At 36.0% G+C, this 15631-nt stretch overlaps 1 protein-coding gene across 1 annotated transcript in view; it reads left to right on the top strand.

Moving 5' to 3' along the window:
• Nucleotides 1-7057, top strand: part of LOC126091972 (inactive dipeptidyl peptidase 10-like) — a 1178675-nt gene extending 1171618 nt beyond the window's left edge. Inside the window, exon 17 of the mRNA XM_049907324.1 lies at nt 1946-7057. Within this exon, the coding sequence (XP_049763281.1) occupies nt 1946-2089 (144 nt within the window). The 3' untranslated portion in view covers nt 2090-7057. The remainder of the gene's footprint in view (nt 1-1945) is intronic.
• Nucleotides 7058-15631: the final 8574 nt, after the last annotated feature.

Raw genomic sequence — 15631 nt, 5'->3', positions numbered from 1 at the left:
TTGGGGTGCAGTGAGTGAGACACTGTCATGTAACACTTGGAATTGCATCAGTTTTGTCATTCCTTCCATAAGTTGTTGACTTTTCTAAATCTTCAACTGAATAGCTTGGCTTAGAGACAGTCCTGCAGTACATGGCCATGATTCAATACACAATACACACTAAACAGAAACAAAATGTAAACACTGGAGCTGTAAAGGATGTCTCAATTAGAAGTCACAGACAACATTATGCAAAAAATACCAGCCCCTGCAGACAGAAAAGAATGAAAACAGCAGTTGCAGGTCAGAATGTTCTGAGACACAAACAAAGTCAGTATAAACACAACACAGTGGGCAAGCATGGTGTTTGTCGAAGGATCTGTAAGAAACATGCACTACCATTATTGTCACAGTGTTGCTGTGTCGGGTCTCAGCAAGGCACAAGTCCACCAAATAACAGGCAAATGAAGGATCAGCCTCAGCGCCAATGTTACTGTACCCTGTTGCAGAAAGCAGAGAATGAGAGACACAAGAACAGTTAGGTAAAAACTGTTTACTTAACTCAGTGGGCTGAGAAACACTAGTACAGTCACATTCAATACAATGTCGAAAGTGTGAGAGTCCATAGCCAAGTCTGTACAATACCCAAGGTGGGCTGAGATAGCTTGCAGCAGCCTTTTATACACTTTGGCAGTGGTGCCGCATGTGCCAACTGAGGGCGGCATGTGCATGTAATTGCCATCAGTTGGTGGCTACTGGTTGCTGTGTGGCTGTCTCTGGTGAGAGTACTAGGAATGTTTGGTGCCATCCTACGAATTATGAAGAGACACACCTAACATGTTGTCTGTGGCAAATGAGACCACTAAAATAAAATCAGGTATTGTAATCCATCATATGAGTGATGAGTTTCTGAGACCCAATGAGCATCACAATTTCTGCAATGAAGAATTATATGACAACTATAGCAATCATCACATCATCAACTGTTGGTGCATTTTACTGTCTTTCATGTTGGCTGACAGGTGTTTTGTCAGCTGTAACTAAAACTTTGCAGTCAAATGTTGACATTTGATCAAGGTCAGGTCCGAATTATTGACTTAATTCATACTGTTGATGAAATAAGGTTTGTAATACAACTATAATTTCCCACGAAATAAATTTGTAATCCATATTCAGCAGTGGTAGTAGTGATCCTGCATAATGATACATTTGCCCTAGCAATTTCAATGCTGTGTAATTCTCATGTAGTGTTTGTTGCACTGAACAATGTCATTTGTAAACATGAACTGTACTTGTGTTTGTTTGCCAAGAAACATTTTGATTGGCTTGTGTCACCTGATTCCAATATTTACAATGGTTTTATTGGTGATATTAATTCTGCCAATTTCATTTCTCCACCCACACAGAATATTTGTGGAGTTTCATCCATAAATCTGAAGGCACTGTTGTACAAACATAATTTATCCATTTTTCTCATAACCAATTTGGATGAAGACTGTAATAACATTAACATCATAATGGAATACACCAAGCTGTAAATCAGCATTCAGTGTTCATATGTACTGAGTAGTGTGCACTTGAATAGCACCCATTCTTGCTTCCCATTCCTCGACTGTTTCAGATGAATGGTCTTGAACAGTGTGTACTCTTTTTTCAGTTTTGCGCCCCATTGCTCATCTGTTTTTGAATCTCGTGATGCCTTTTTCTTTTGTGCTTGAGGTGTAGCTTGACCAGTTGCTTGTCACTACAGTGGCATAATTGATTTGACAGTTTCCATATTCAGATTTTTTTATTACCTTCATATTTCACCTTTTCATTCTTCTATCTCCTCTTTCCTAATTATAGAATGCTGCTTTGGATGATACATATTCAGCCATGTCAGTCCAGTGAAAGACATTGCTGTATAACTGGTAAGCAAAAGATATTTTGTCTGGGTAACATTGTGGTTTCTGCTTTCTTGTTCCAGACGTATCCCGATGAAGGAAACACATTCTCTGGAGTCAAAAATCACTTGTACCGAGTAATGGAGTCATTCTTTAATGACTGCTTTGGACCACTGGATTTTGAAGAATGGGAGTTTGGAACAAATCTTTTCTCTTTCAAGCAATAGCAGAACAGTGAGGCTGCAATTGTGCAGTTTCTGTGAAGTGTGTCTCTATTTGCTGCTGAGAAGATGATCAAGGTGCTGTACTTGAGCACCTCTGTTTTTGCATCACAGCCATGGAATACAGTAGCTGAATGCTGCAATCACTAAAGCACACTAAAAGAATTGTGCCAGATACAAGTGCAATGTATGCAGTTGTTTACCAGTGTGTAACTTTCCTCCTATGGCAGTATTTTTATTTTATTCTCTTATTACAGTTTCCCTTTCCTTGTCAGGCATTAGAATATTAACAAGAAGAGGTCATTTCATAGATCAAGCCTTTCTTAATAAGATATTGCATAAAACTGCTTATTTATGAATAAATTTCTGCTGTGGAATATACTCAATAAAGATGGCCAAAAAATCTTGAGACCAACAGTAAGAAAATTAACTTTTTGTTTTTCTATATTGATATAATGCTGCAGTATTTTCTATTCCATTTAACATTGTAATGCACAAATTAGATTGTGAGTTCTGACTCAGTGTTTGTGCATAATCTGCTAGTAACTTTGGCCTTGGGTATATATATGTATATGACTGTACTTCATTACACTATGTGTTACAGTTTCCTGTAAACAAAACATGAACAAAGTAATATTGCTCTCACAGCAGATGAAAGTCATGTATCACACTAAAATGGTTCAGAGACAATCAAATTTAGAAGAACAAATATTTGATCATTTTGTATGAACAGGTAGTATTTACATTTCAGTCCATATTTTCCTCTGCTTTCTCACTGAAATGCCCTACATTTCAATAAAACTCACACACAGCATTACACTGTAAATAAAAATTCATTCTATTATTATAAATCCTCTTATGGCCTACTTCTTGTTGATATGAATGATTCCTCTCTGTGACTAGCCTTGGTATAAGAATATAGTCTGTCATCTCATTTTTTTTTTTTTTTAATTGAGAGAACTGGTGATCTTACATTTCATTATATACCAGTAAAAATTTCAAATACCTTTGCACTGAAATCACAGTCCTTGAGTACTTCTGCCATATTCTGCAACAGAAATAAAACTTTCATTTTCTTTGTCCATATACTGCTGTGTATATCTGCCCAGGCACTATCTTTAAAACTATGAATATTATACAACTAATTTAATTTCATCAAAAGTTCAAAAATTATTTTATAAACAAATACAAATTTAGCTCACTTTTCATTATCAATGGCAACTTAACATCATCATCAGCATGATCTATCTTTCTTACATTTTCCCACCATTACTAAAGTAACTTCATTATAATACATAAAATAAACACCGTACTGCTGAAGCAAATGAAAATGTTTTAAAACCTCATGGTTTACCATGTGAATGCTACTTTGCTGAAATCATTTTATTCTAATTTGTAAACTTGGTACAATCAAGAATAGTGCTGGTGGAGAATAATTTTAAAAACAAATAATCCATCACCATTTCTTTGTTTTTTCATCAATTGCCTATTCAGCTTTTCAGTCCTCATTTGATGATGTTTTACAGTAACAAATTAACTCCTCGTCAGAGCTGAATGTTTTTTTAAATTATTCATAAAGTTTCATATTTTTATAAGAATCAAAATAAAACCAATCGTAACAAAGAACCATTTTTGATAGTAATAAATTCTGAAGTACAGGGCAGCTACTTAGCATTAAAATACACTGTGTGGGCTTTCAACTACATATACTCCAAGTTATATACTTCTGTTGGGAGAGTACTCACAAGAAACTAATGAACATTGTGTAGACATAACGACTGTATGCTAAACAGTGGTTGTAAGTATTGTTACTTAAAAATAAATATATTTTTATGATAAACAACTAGTTAATAAATAATGCATATTAAATGTAAAAGCTAACTTGAAAAGGACATTTAAGTGTAGAATCTAGTTGTCTATGAAGAGAGACTTTTTAGTACGGATCAGAAGAGCCCAGTAAGAAGACTGTAAAATTCCTTTGCAAAGTCAGTCTACAAGTGCAGTTATGTTTATTACAATAAATTTATAGTCTATGTCTATGAAAGTGAAGGAATTCCATCCAAGATGCAGATCATAAGGTAATGTGGTTTTTAATTATATGTACCCTCACCAACTCTCCTAGAGTTGAGGGTTTTCATACAGACAAACTTCTGCTGGTACTCCAATTGCATCATTTCATAGAGTCATGAGTTCTCAAGAAATGCAGCTAACAATTGCAAAATTCAGACTGTGCAGCAGTGTTTGCAATAGTGCCTAAAGTTTGTGCATCTCAAAGTACATTGAAATGTTTAGTAACTAGTGAGTTATTTATTTCAAAGTTAATTGCAGGTCTTCATTGAATTTAATTTTAAATCAGCTGGATGGTGAAATGTTTACAGTTCTGATTGTCCTTTGTGCCCTGTTTTGTGAAACCTCACAGTTCCTTCATTTTTTTTGCCAGTGTTTATGGTTTCAAAATATCTCATGTTCGTTAACTTCAAATAAAGATTGAAAAATTACAGAGACAGAAAATCATAAACTACAACACTTATGTCAGTTAATATGTTGCTAACATACTGACAATATTTAGTAAATTCATAAACATAACGTTTTCAATTGAAAATTTTGATAAGTTTACTAAAGTTTATTACTGTCCCCTCCTCAAGTATAGATTAATCAAATTTCTCTTCACATATACACCACAATCAATCAACCAATGTCAGAGTAGAACAGAAAGCAGAGATAGAATCCCGTATTCAGGAAATATAAATAATAAAGTCTTTAAATTTCTTTGTATCTGATGTCAGGAGCATAGTTATTTTGACTTGTGTCGGATGTACATGATTGTAAAGTGCAGCAAATGGCTAAAAATATGCTGACCTATGGAACTGGGTTAATATGTTGACCATTCTTATTCAGCCTTTGCAGATGAACTGTGTACTCACTCTTACAAGCAATGAAGTCATCTACCATATCAGTCCACATTTTCACAAAACCATCTAATAGTAACTTAAACTGTTATTGATCCAAAGATAATTTCTGCAATTCAACACTAGACAGTACTTTTTTTTAAATTAGTGAATGGTATTTGCAGCCAAAATCTTTTCAAGTTAGTATCACAGTACAATGATTAGTTCTCCATTTCTGATCTTAATTTTTTTTTCTTCACTTTAACACTTTAGTGGGCTCATTTAATTTGCATGTAACATGTCTGTGGCTTACTGGTCTATTATCTTCAGTAATTTTGCAACAAAATAATGAGGATTATGGGATTGCATGCAACTTCCCCAGCATTTAGTGAAAGGCATCATTAATATCAGTAACACGCTGTCCTGCTTTACTGAACATGGATGAACAATATTATTATTGTGCTTAATTTACATTAATAAACAGTTACATATCTAAGATTCAGTTGTTTGTATCATCCTATTAATCTCTTCTAAATGTGCAATATGTTCACCTAACTTTCTTTTAAGTGTTTACTGTTTATATATTAATTTACAATTGAGCTGCTAGCGTTTGTAACATATAGAAGTTATTTTCATTTGGTGATTTATTAATTTTATGAAAAGCACTAAGTGTATTCAGTTAAATATGACTAAGATTTCTCAGTTTAAAAAATAAAAAGGAATAAACCTCTTCATATTTCAATCAGTTCACGTGAGAAATACTGCTTCTGCTTCAAGTTTATACTTAATTTTTGTTCTATGTTATTAACTATGTTAATTTTTTGGTACTATTTAATCTTATGTGGCTAAATATAGGAGACTCTTCTTTAATTTAATATAAGCAGAATAAATACAAAATTACAAGGGATGGTCATTTATGCTGATCTTCTTTCTCTACCTAATACCACTGAAAATATGACAGGTTAATATCATAGTTCACAGTGAGTAATATATTTCATCCTTTGATCATTTGTAACATCTCAGTCTCTTAAGTTGTGAGAAAGAAAAATTTCCATCTTATATTACTGTGCAGAAAATACTGTCTGTTGCTAGTTTAAATGGTTGCAATTATGTGCTTCCATTTTAATAACATTATAGACTCTTTAATTGAAACATAAATACATGAAAGGTAACAGAATTATGAAAGAGACATTATAACTGCAGACAGCTTTTGCAAAGTTCAACAAGAAGCAGTTATTTCAAAATTCTCCAGACCTGTAATTTGAAAATGCTTCAAATTTGGTGTTTCAAATAGGAAGCCATTATTTTCAAATTATTTTGTATGTGCTAATTGAAATATACATACACATACACACACATATATATATATATATGAAGAGAAAACATCTATGTTAAATCTTCTACTCAGACACTTTCATATTCCAGTAAGGCACATTTTCATTCTAAACAATTTTAAGTGTGTTAGTCTAATAACAAATTAAAGATTTAATTATGTGAGAGTCGGTGCTTGTATTTTCTGAAGTTTCAAGAAATGTAACTTGAAGTTGTCTAAAGCTATGTTTCTGTATAAATCATTGTACATAGAAAAGTTTCTATAGAAGAGTACTAAGAAATATATTTACCAAAGCAATGTATGTACTTGTCATTACTTCACTTGCTTCACTAAACAGACATGTCACTGCATCTAAAACTTAAGATTCGACTATCTGTTCACAGAAGTTGTGTTTATGACAAGCAGTAGACAAATGAAAAGTTGCTAAGGAATGAAGAATATTTAAGATTTTACAGATGTTTACTGTATAAGTGACTTATTAATGCATTATTAATGCATTACTGTTATTAGTCTGGGAAATAATGTAATATTAAATGGTATTATGCATTAACAGTCCAGCTGTCAATCTGTGTTGTATTGAATATCAGTACCAAATTTAATTTTGTCAGTGTATTGCTGCTGGTGTGATTAGACCTATGGATGTTTTACATGGTATAGTTAAAGTTTTTATGGTGTTATCACTAGCTATGAAGAAATATTTGTTATGCAGTTTTCATTACGTATACTGTTATTTTGTAATAAAACATTTTTTGTAATAAAACACCATTGTAAGCACTTCTTTCAGTCACAGTATTCCTCATACTTGTTATAAAGCAAGAGTTAAATATTTTTGGCACACACATCATGATAGATCAAATAGAGAGGATGTAAACTGTTTGCTGTACCTACCCAGAAAACAGGAAAAAATTGAGTTTACAACTAAATTTACTTCTTGTTGGGTGTCTCTGTCAGAGGTGTGTGCTTCTTCTCTTTTTCTTTTAACATACATCAGGGGTAGTGCTAAAACCCAACACAGTTCCACTGATGATACTGGACATCCATGATACTACAGTTTGAGGAGGAAAAGGAGGAGGAGGTGGAGGAGGAGGAGGAAGAAGGAGAAGAAGAAAAAAAGAAAGGAAAAAAGCATAATTTATGTACACTGCCATTTACATACTTAAAAGTTTAGTTTGACAAGGATGGGACAGGTAGTCGGCGATGGCCTTATGGTAGTAACCACACCAGCACATGCCTGAAATAATTTAGGAACACCACAGAACACCTAACTCAGTACAGCAAAATGTACAATGGCATCTCCATCATCCAAATCACAGGGTCAGTCTGTTTTAAACAGAGCAACTACATTTGATTTATCCCTAGTGCACATTACTGTTTTGCAAAGAAGTTGTTTAACAATGCAAAAAGCTCAAGCTTCACAATTCATTCACTTTTCACTAGCACTGTCCACATACAATATAAACACATTATTTCATAATGTATCAGTACACACACTATCAGCTGGCATCAGGACCATAACAATGGTGTTTGGTTTCCATTTCCTTGCCTGAAAAACTGCATCAGAATCCATCTATAATGAGTGAAACGTTGAGCTCAGAAAGAGGATAAGGTGTTAGTATTATACATTGCTGAACTTTGAGAAACAAAGAAAAGAAACATAGTTGTATGACAGTGTACTGTGAAATAACAGAGACATTTTTACCAAACCCATACTCTGTGTCACGTACTTAATCCGACACTGTAAAGAATGTGTTGCTTAATGAGTACTAATTAAATACCTTATTAAATTATTTGGTTTTAGTAAAGTCTGTAAACTCCTTGGGGGAGTTAACTGGACAATTTTAGTTTTTGGTAGAAACTGTTCTTTTGAGTTTAATGTTTATTCTTTCATGGTAAATGTGGGTTCAGTCTACATCTTTTCAAGGTTATATTTAACCTGCATAACTGATCAATAACTTTACTCACATGGTGTGGTTAAAATCCCATGTTTTCAACAATTAGTATTTCTGGTTATTATTCTTACACCTTTCTTCAATAGTTTAGAAACTGTGTTCATACTTCATGCATTTATTCCTGAGAAAAGAATTCCGTAGCTTTGGGAAGTTCAACCAGCAGTGGTGAGAGTAGCTGTCGAGTTGGTCTCAACTACAAGTGCTCTATTACTGCAGGCTCTTAGCATCCATCAGTAACCATTACTGGGTGCTGTAGAGCAAAGTGTCAGAGTCTTATTAGAACTACCAGCATCACAAGGATAGCAAAAAATATCATTCCCACTGATGTACAGTGCTCTCCGGTAGATCTCATATGCAACCCACAAATGCTGTCAAATTCTCCTCTGGAATTCACTAGCTGTGGGAAGGCTTAACAGACACTCTGAAATCTGTGAAGCACATTAATATTCCTGCTCATGGAAATAGCCACTCCACTTCAAGCAAGTAACATTTTATGCTGCATATACACTAAGAAGCAAAATACACATGAGCTGTTCAGGAGCTGCTTGGGAGAAAAACTGATGTAGAGAGCACTGGTAGCAAATACCAAATATTGTGGAACTGTGACTGGAAAGCTGTAGCATGAACTAAGACACAATGCATGATAGGTATAATGATGTGTATTATGGAGAAAATAGCAGGCTCAGACTGTCTCTGCAATCACATTGCTTACTTGACACCATTTATAAAATATGAACTCTTAATGCTCTATTTGGTGTTGAAGAAAGTAGATGAGTAAATTGCAGAGAAATGGCATGGCTTCAGTTCCAAAATATTTTGAGTAAACTACTGCATATGGCTACAGGTTTATCAGCAGCAAAAATTCTGAACTTAACTTTCATTGATGAACATATCAAAGTTACTTAAGAGGCAACCTTCAATGGAAATTACAACAGATGATGTACAGAATATGGCACAGGAAAATTTACAGAAACCAGTGCAATGTTGTATACAGACACACAATAAAAAAGCAGTTATATCTGCATTCTACGTTGAGGGCTTAGTATGAGTCAAGGATTTCTATCCTAGTTCTAATCTGTAGAAAGAAACAATCAGATTTTTTCCACGCTACAGGCTACCCTTCAAGGTGTTCGACTTACCTCATCCAAACGCTGGATTTTTAGTAAACTCAGAAATTGGTCAAGAAAAAAGATTATATAATAGTGACATGTTAAAGAAATTCATAACCCAGGACAATATGTGCCCACTGCAAATTCGGTGGAGTGAGATCCATCTGTAGTCACAGTTAATTGCTTCATTACTTCTTATATAGTTTCCCATGCAGAAATGTCTTCCTCTTCAATTATCCTGTTTCCTTCAAGGCAAAAAAATCTCCCATTGTCCTATGTTAGTTTTACTGCTAGAATAAGAGGGATTTGCAGTATCCTAATACAGAGAGAATAACCGTTGTTCTTTCACAGGTAAAATAAACAAGCACATTAATATAAAAAAGGATACATTACAAATGTGATAGAAGAGAACAAAACAACTGAATATCCACCATAGGCTGTATATTTGTGTGTGAGGTTGATCAAGTATAGTAGTTTCCAGAAACAGATGACAGAATCATGCTGTCATCTTCCGATTGGCATTACACTATATGAAAAGAAAATAGGTACTTGGTACCATGTACAAGATACAACCATTTCTTGGATGACCCAAATTTTACAAAAACTTGTGTATATGTTCAAATACATGTGTCGTCAACATTTTGAGAACAAAATTTAAACATATTAAAACCTCCACATGGTTTGTCATTTATAAAATAGAATGTTCCCTAGTGGGTTGTCAAATGAATAAAAGGTAAAAGTACAACATCCATAGCACCAATAGAGTTAAAACTACGCACCATGCCGACAACCTCATGTGAACTAACCTAGGGTGCCACAGAGCCCTAATGACTTGCCGTGTAGACATCAGGTGGCGCCATCGTATTAACCATCAATATATTGAAATATATTGGAATTAGTCTAATGAAAATTTTATGCAATTTAAGTAGCATATTATGTACTATAGGAATCACAAAGGTAAATCTTCTCACCTGATTCATACACACAAATATTATGCAACTCACCAATATAAATTACATGTGTGGAGAAACATAGTGGTAACAAACATTTATAATACTTTTAGATGGTCGTTATGTGCTAGAGGGCGCTCAGTACATCACAACATATGAGCTTGCCCACTGCACAAAACAATATTTTTATTTATACTCTACACATACCATTCACTAATCCATCTAAGCCTAGTCATACAAAAAAATACTATATGTACCATTGAACAAATTATCCACAAACAACGTGGATGGGGATGGGGAGGGCGAGGGCGAGGGGGAGGGCGAGGTAATGAGGAAAGGAGTGGCAGGAAGTGGAAGGAATCCTAGAGGGTTAGGGAATTGTGTAGGGAACAGGGGTGGAAAGAGGAAAGGGGGATGTGGTACATGGTTAAAAGTTATGTCACGTTAAATGTACAGTATCTTTGTAAAGATCAACAGTTAAGATATGTTGCTTAAAAGGAAATAATAACACACTAATGCCACAGTGTGCATGAACTAACGATCATAAGAGTAAGTTGATACACTAAGTGATCAAAAGTATCCGGACACCCCCAAAAACGTACTTCTTTCATATTAGGTGCATTGTGCTGCCACCTACTGCCAGGTACTCAATATCAGCGATGTCGGTAGTCATTAGACATCATGAGAGAGCAGAATGGGGAGCTCCACAGAACTCATGGACTTTGAACGTGGTCAGGTGATTAGGTGTCACTTGTGTGATATGTCTGTACACAAGATTTCTGCATTCCTAAACATCCCTAGGTCCAGTGTTCCTGATGTAATAGTGAAATGTAAACATGAAGGGACATGTAGAGCACAAGAGCATACAGGTCGACCTCGTCTGTTTACTGACAGAGGCCGCTGACAGTTGAAGAGGGTCATAATGCGTAATAGGCAGTCATCTATCCAGACCATCACACAGGAACTCCAAACTGCATCAGGATCCACTGCAAGTACTATGACAGTTAGGCAGGAGGTGACAAAACTTTGATTTCATGGTTGAGTGGCTGCTCATAATCCACAAATCATGCCGGTAAATGCCAAACAATGCCTCGCTAGGTATAAGGAGCATAAACATTGGATGATTGAACAGTGAAAAACATTGTGTGGAGTGACAAATCACGGTACACAATGTGGCAATCCGATGGTAGGGTATGGGTATGACGAATGCCTGGTGAACGTCATTTGCCAGCTTATTTAGTGCCAACAGTAAAATTCAGAGGTGATGGTGCTATGGTGTGGTCATGTTTTTCATGGAGGGGTCTTGCACTCATTGTTTTGCGTGCCACAATCACAGCACAGGGCTACACTGATGTTTTAAGCACCTTCTTGCTTCCCACTGTTGAAGAGTGATTTGGAATGGCAATTGCATCGTTCAACATGATCGAGCACCTGTTCATAATGCACAGCCTGTGGCAGTGTGGTTACATGACAATAACATCCCTGTAATGGAGTGGTCTGCACAGAGTCTTGACCTGAATCCTATGAAACAACTTTGGGATGTTTTGAAACGCCGACTTAGTGCCAGGCCTCACAGACCGACATCGATACCTCTCCTCAGTGCAGCATTCCATGAAGAATGGGCTGCCATTCCCCAAGAAAACTTCCAGCATGTGATTGAACGAATGCTTGCAAGAGCGGAAGCTGTCATCAAGACTAAGGGTGGGCTAACACCATATTAAATTCAAGTATTACCAATTGAGGGCACCACAAATTTGTAAGTCGTTTTCAGCCAGGTATCCGGATACTTTTGATCACATGGTGCAGCTAAGCAGAATTACAGTTCTATCCCCCTTGGCCCCTTCCTGTTTCTGCCCCAATTCCCTAACCCTTTGGGATTCTTTCCACTTCCTGAAACTCGTTCTCTCATTACCTCCATTTCCCTGCCCCCTTTCCCTTTTGCCTCCCCCACCCCCTATCTTGCCCTCTTCCAAATCCCTCCCTCTTCCCCCCCCCCCCCCATCCACCCACCCCCTCCACCTGGTTTCTAGATTTATTTTTCTATGGCGCATACAACTATTTTTTGTATAACATGACTTGGATGGATTAGTGACTGATATGTACTGGGTATAAGTAAAAATATCGTCATGTGCAGTGGGCGAGCTCATCAGCTGTTGCGGTGTATGGAGTGCATTGTAGCACATAATGACAATCTAGTGGGATTAAAAATTTTTGTTACCATTACATTTTTCCACACATGTTATTTACACTGGTGAGATGCACGATATCTGTGTGTATGAATCAGGTGAGAAGATTTACCTTTGTGATTCCTATAGTATACAATATACTTTTTACATTGTGTAAAATTTTCAATAGACTAATTTCAAAATTTTTCAATACATTGCCGGTTAATACAATGGCGCTGCCTGATGTCTACACGGCAAGTCATCAGGGCTCTGTGGCTCCTCAGTTTAGTTCACATGAGGCCGTCAGCAAGGTGTGTAGTTTTAACTCTACTGGTGCTAGGGATGTTGTACTTTTACCTTTTATTCATTTGACAACTCATGAGGGAGGATTCTGTTTTATAAATGGCAAACCATGTGGAGGTTTTAATATGTTTAAATTTTGTTCTCAAAATGTTGACGACACACATATTTGAACATATACGCAAGTTTTTGTAAAATTTGGGTCATCCAAAAAATGTTTGTATCTTGTGCAGATTACCAATTATTTATTTTCTTTTCGTACAGTGTGTTGCCAATCGGAAGATGACAGCATGAGTCTGTTGAAACTAGTAATTGGAATAAATGTCTTAAAATCAAGCGATATTGGCTTTCACAAAATACATATACAAACAGAGTTCACCCCAATAACATGTGTACATTATATAATCATGTTATGTTACGTATAATGAGAATTTTATACTTTTTTTATACTTTGATGTATTATATTTCAGTTTGAACAACTTTTTGAAAGTGAGTTTACACATCATAAGGCAATATGAGGTTGTGGAGGTAATCACCACAGATAGGCATAGTGACATTGATGTCACCTCACTGAGTTATAAACGTGTAGTTACTCTCTCTTCATGCTAATCGTAGGGTTTTGTTAGGCTCAATTTTCAGGGTCTTACAGGTGAAGCCAAGACAAGTCTTTTCTTTGGGTATGCAGGATGTTCTTCATCCCCTGGCATCTCAGTGATGAAAACATCAAGGAGGAGATCCTGGGTTGGGGAGTGGTATAGGACTCTGTCTTTAGGACTCTATCACCTTTCTCTCTCCAAGCCCACCAAATCCTAACATAGGACAGCAGGGGAAGTAACGCAAGTATGATGATGAGATACAGACCCTGTTAAGTGAGTCAGGCCATTTTTTTTACCTTGGACAAATGGTTTATGTTTAAATATATGATAAGCACTTCATAAAAAGGAAGGGAAGAGGTAGGAAAGGAACCTGTGATTATAAAGAATACCTTGACATGCTAACATGATCAGGTAGTACCACAAAATAGTGCAACTAAAGCTGACGAGCAAAGACAATAAAATAAATAAAAAAGGACATGAATTATCCCTGACAAGAGAGGTCTCATGAAAACAATAAATAAGCCTTGAGTTATCTCTGTTGACAGAACGCTGATGAATAAATGACTCAAGTAAATAAAATAAAACAGGCAATAGTTATTAACGTATTTTGCCAGGAGGTATAAAATCGAAGTATTGAGTAGACATTTCTTACCTTATAAATACTGGAAAGATTAAATAAAGATTATGAGCAAACAGAATTATTCTCAACAGATTTCAAGAAGCTACCTTACAGACAGTGAGCATTCGTCAATAGAAATGAGGAAAAGACTACATTTCACGGAAGTAAACACAGAGGACTATATTGTTGCACTGTTTTTTATGTGAACAGAATGTGACTGCTTTAATAATAAATAATACACATAAAGTTTATATTCTGGTAGCAATGAATAGATCCCTAGAGACAGCCATTGACAACAAATATTTATTGATAGGTGAAGACTTTCCTGAGAAGCCTGCCTGAATGTTAGTAGTTCAAGGTTCAAATGTATGTGAATTCCTAAGGGATTGCTGAGATCATCAATCCCTAGACTTACACACTACTTAAACCATCTTAAACTAATTTTCGCCAAGAACAATACATACACACACACACACACACACACACACGAGGGAGGACTTGAACCTCCAGTGGGAGGGGCCGCGCAATCCATGACAAGGCACCTCAAACCACGCGGCCACTCCACGCAGCTGTAGTAACTTTGCTAAGAACAACACACACACCCATGCCCAAGGGAGAACTCGAGCCTCCGGCAGAAGGGGCTGCGCAATCTGTGACATGGCGCCTCAAACCACGTGGTTGTTAGTAGTAACTTGTGGTAAAATGAACAAGGAGAAAAAACATGAGAGAAGGCTCATTATTAGATGATGTAACTTCAGGTATTAAAAGCAGTACAGGTAAAAAGGAACAAAGAAAGGAGTCAGGGATCATGCATTTGGAATAATGAGGCACAGTCAATATGTCACAGAGAAGCTTCATCACTGAGATGCTTAAAAGTTGTTGTTGTTGTTATTATTATTATTATTATTATTATCATCATCATCATTATTATTGTTGTTGTTGTTGCCATCACTCTCTTCCCCCTGCATACTATAGCAAATGTTTATTTTTTTTTCTTTTTTTTCAATGCCACTTATTTCATAGCCAGCAGCCACCTATTTAAACAATTTTACTATTCGTTTTATTTATTTCAAAGTATTGGGTGGTAACAGAGACAGTATAAGTCACAGCCTCCACTAAAACATAATAAATAGTTACATTTGTAGTCAAAGACGCAGTTGTGCAGAAAACACATCCTCATGTAGCTTGCAGATGTGACGTCAGGCATGGGGTGCAGGCAGGGGTCCTGAGAGCACGGAGCAGGCACTCTGTTTTTGGCAGTGCAACGTCTGTTGCAGGCGATCATATCTATGACTTCTATAAATTTGTTCAACGATTGTGGAACTTCATTTCCCATCAGTCGTGACTATTATTCATTTATTTAACTGTTATTATTTGAACAAATTATACAAGATCGTCATAAACAAATGGTCTGCATATGCAAGTTGATTTATTGTGTTGCCTTATTCTAGCTTGGTTTACTTTTTTGTGTCCTAAAATTAAATTAAAAATTATTGAAGACGTTGTGTCTCCTTGTCTAACACCTCTTATGACTCTGAAATACTCTGCATTCTCGTACTGATCTTTACTCTGCAACAGGTTTCCTGTACACACATCTGTACTATGATTAGACACTGAGGTGACAAAAGTCATGGGATAC

Source organism: Schistocerca cancellata, chromosome 7, assembly GCF_023864275.1.
Source record: "Schistocerca cancellata isolate TAMUIC-IGC-003103 chromosome 7, iqSchCanc2.1, whole genome shotgun sequence".
Classification (NCBI taxonomy): domain Eukaryota; kingdom Metazoa; phylum Arthropoda; class Insecta; order Orthoptera; family Acrididae; genus Schistocerca; species Schistocerca cancellata.
Note: the sequence above shows the minus strand (reverse complement) of the source record. Positions and strands in the feature narration are given on the sequence as shown.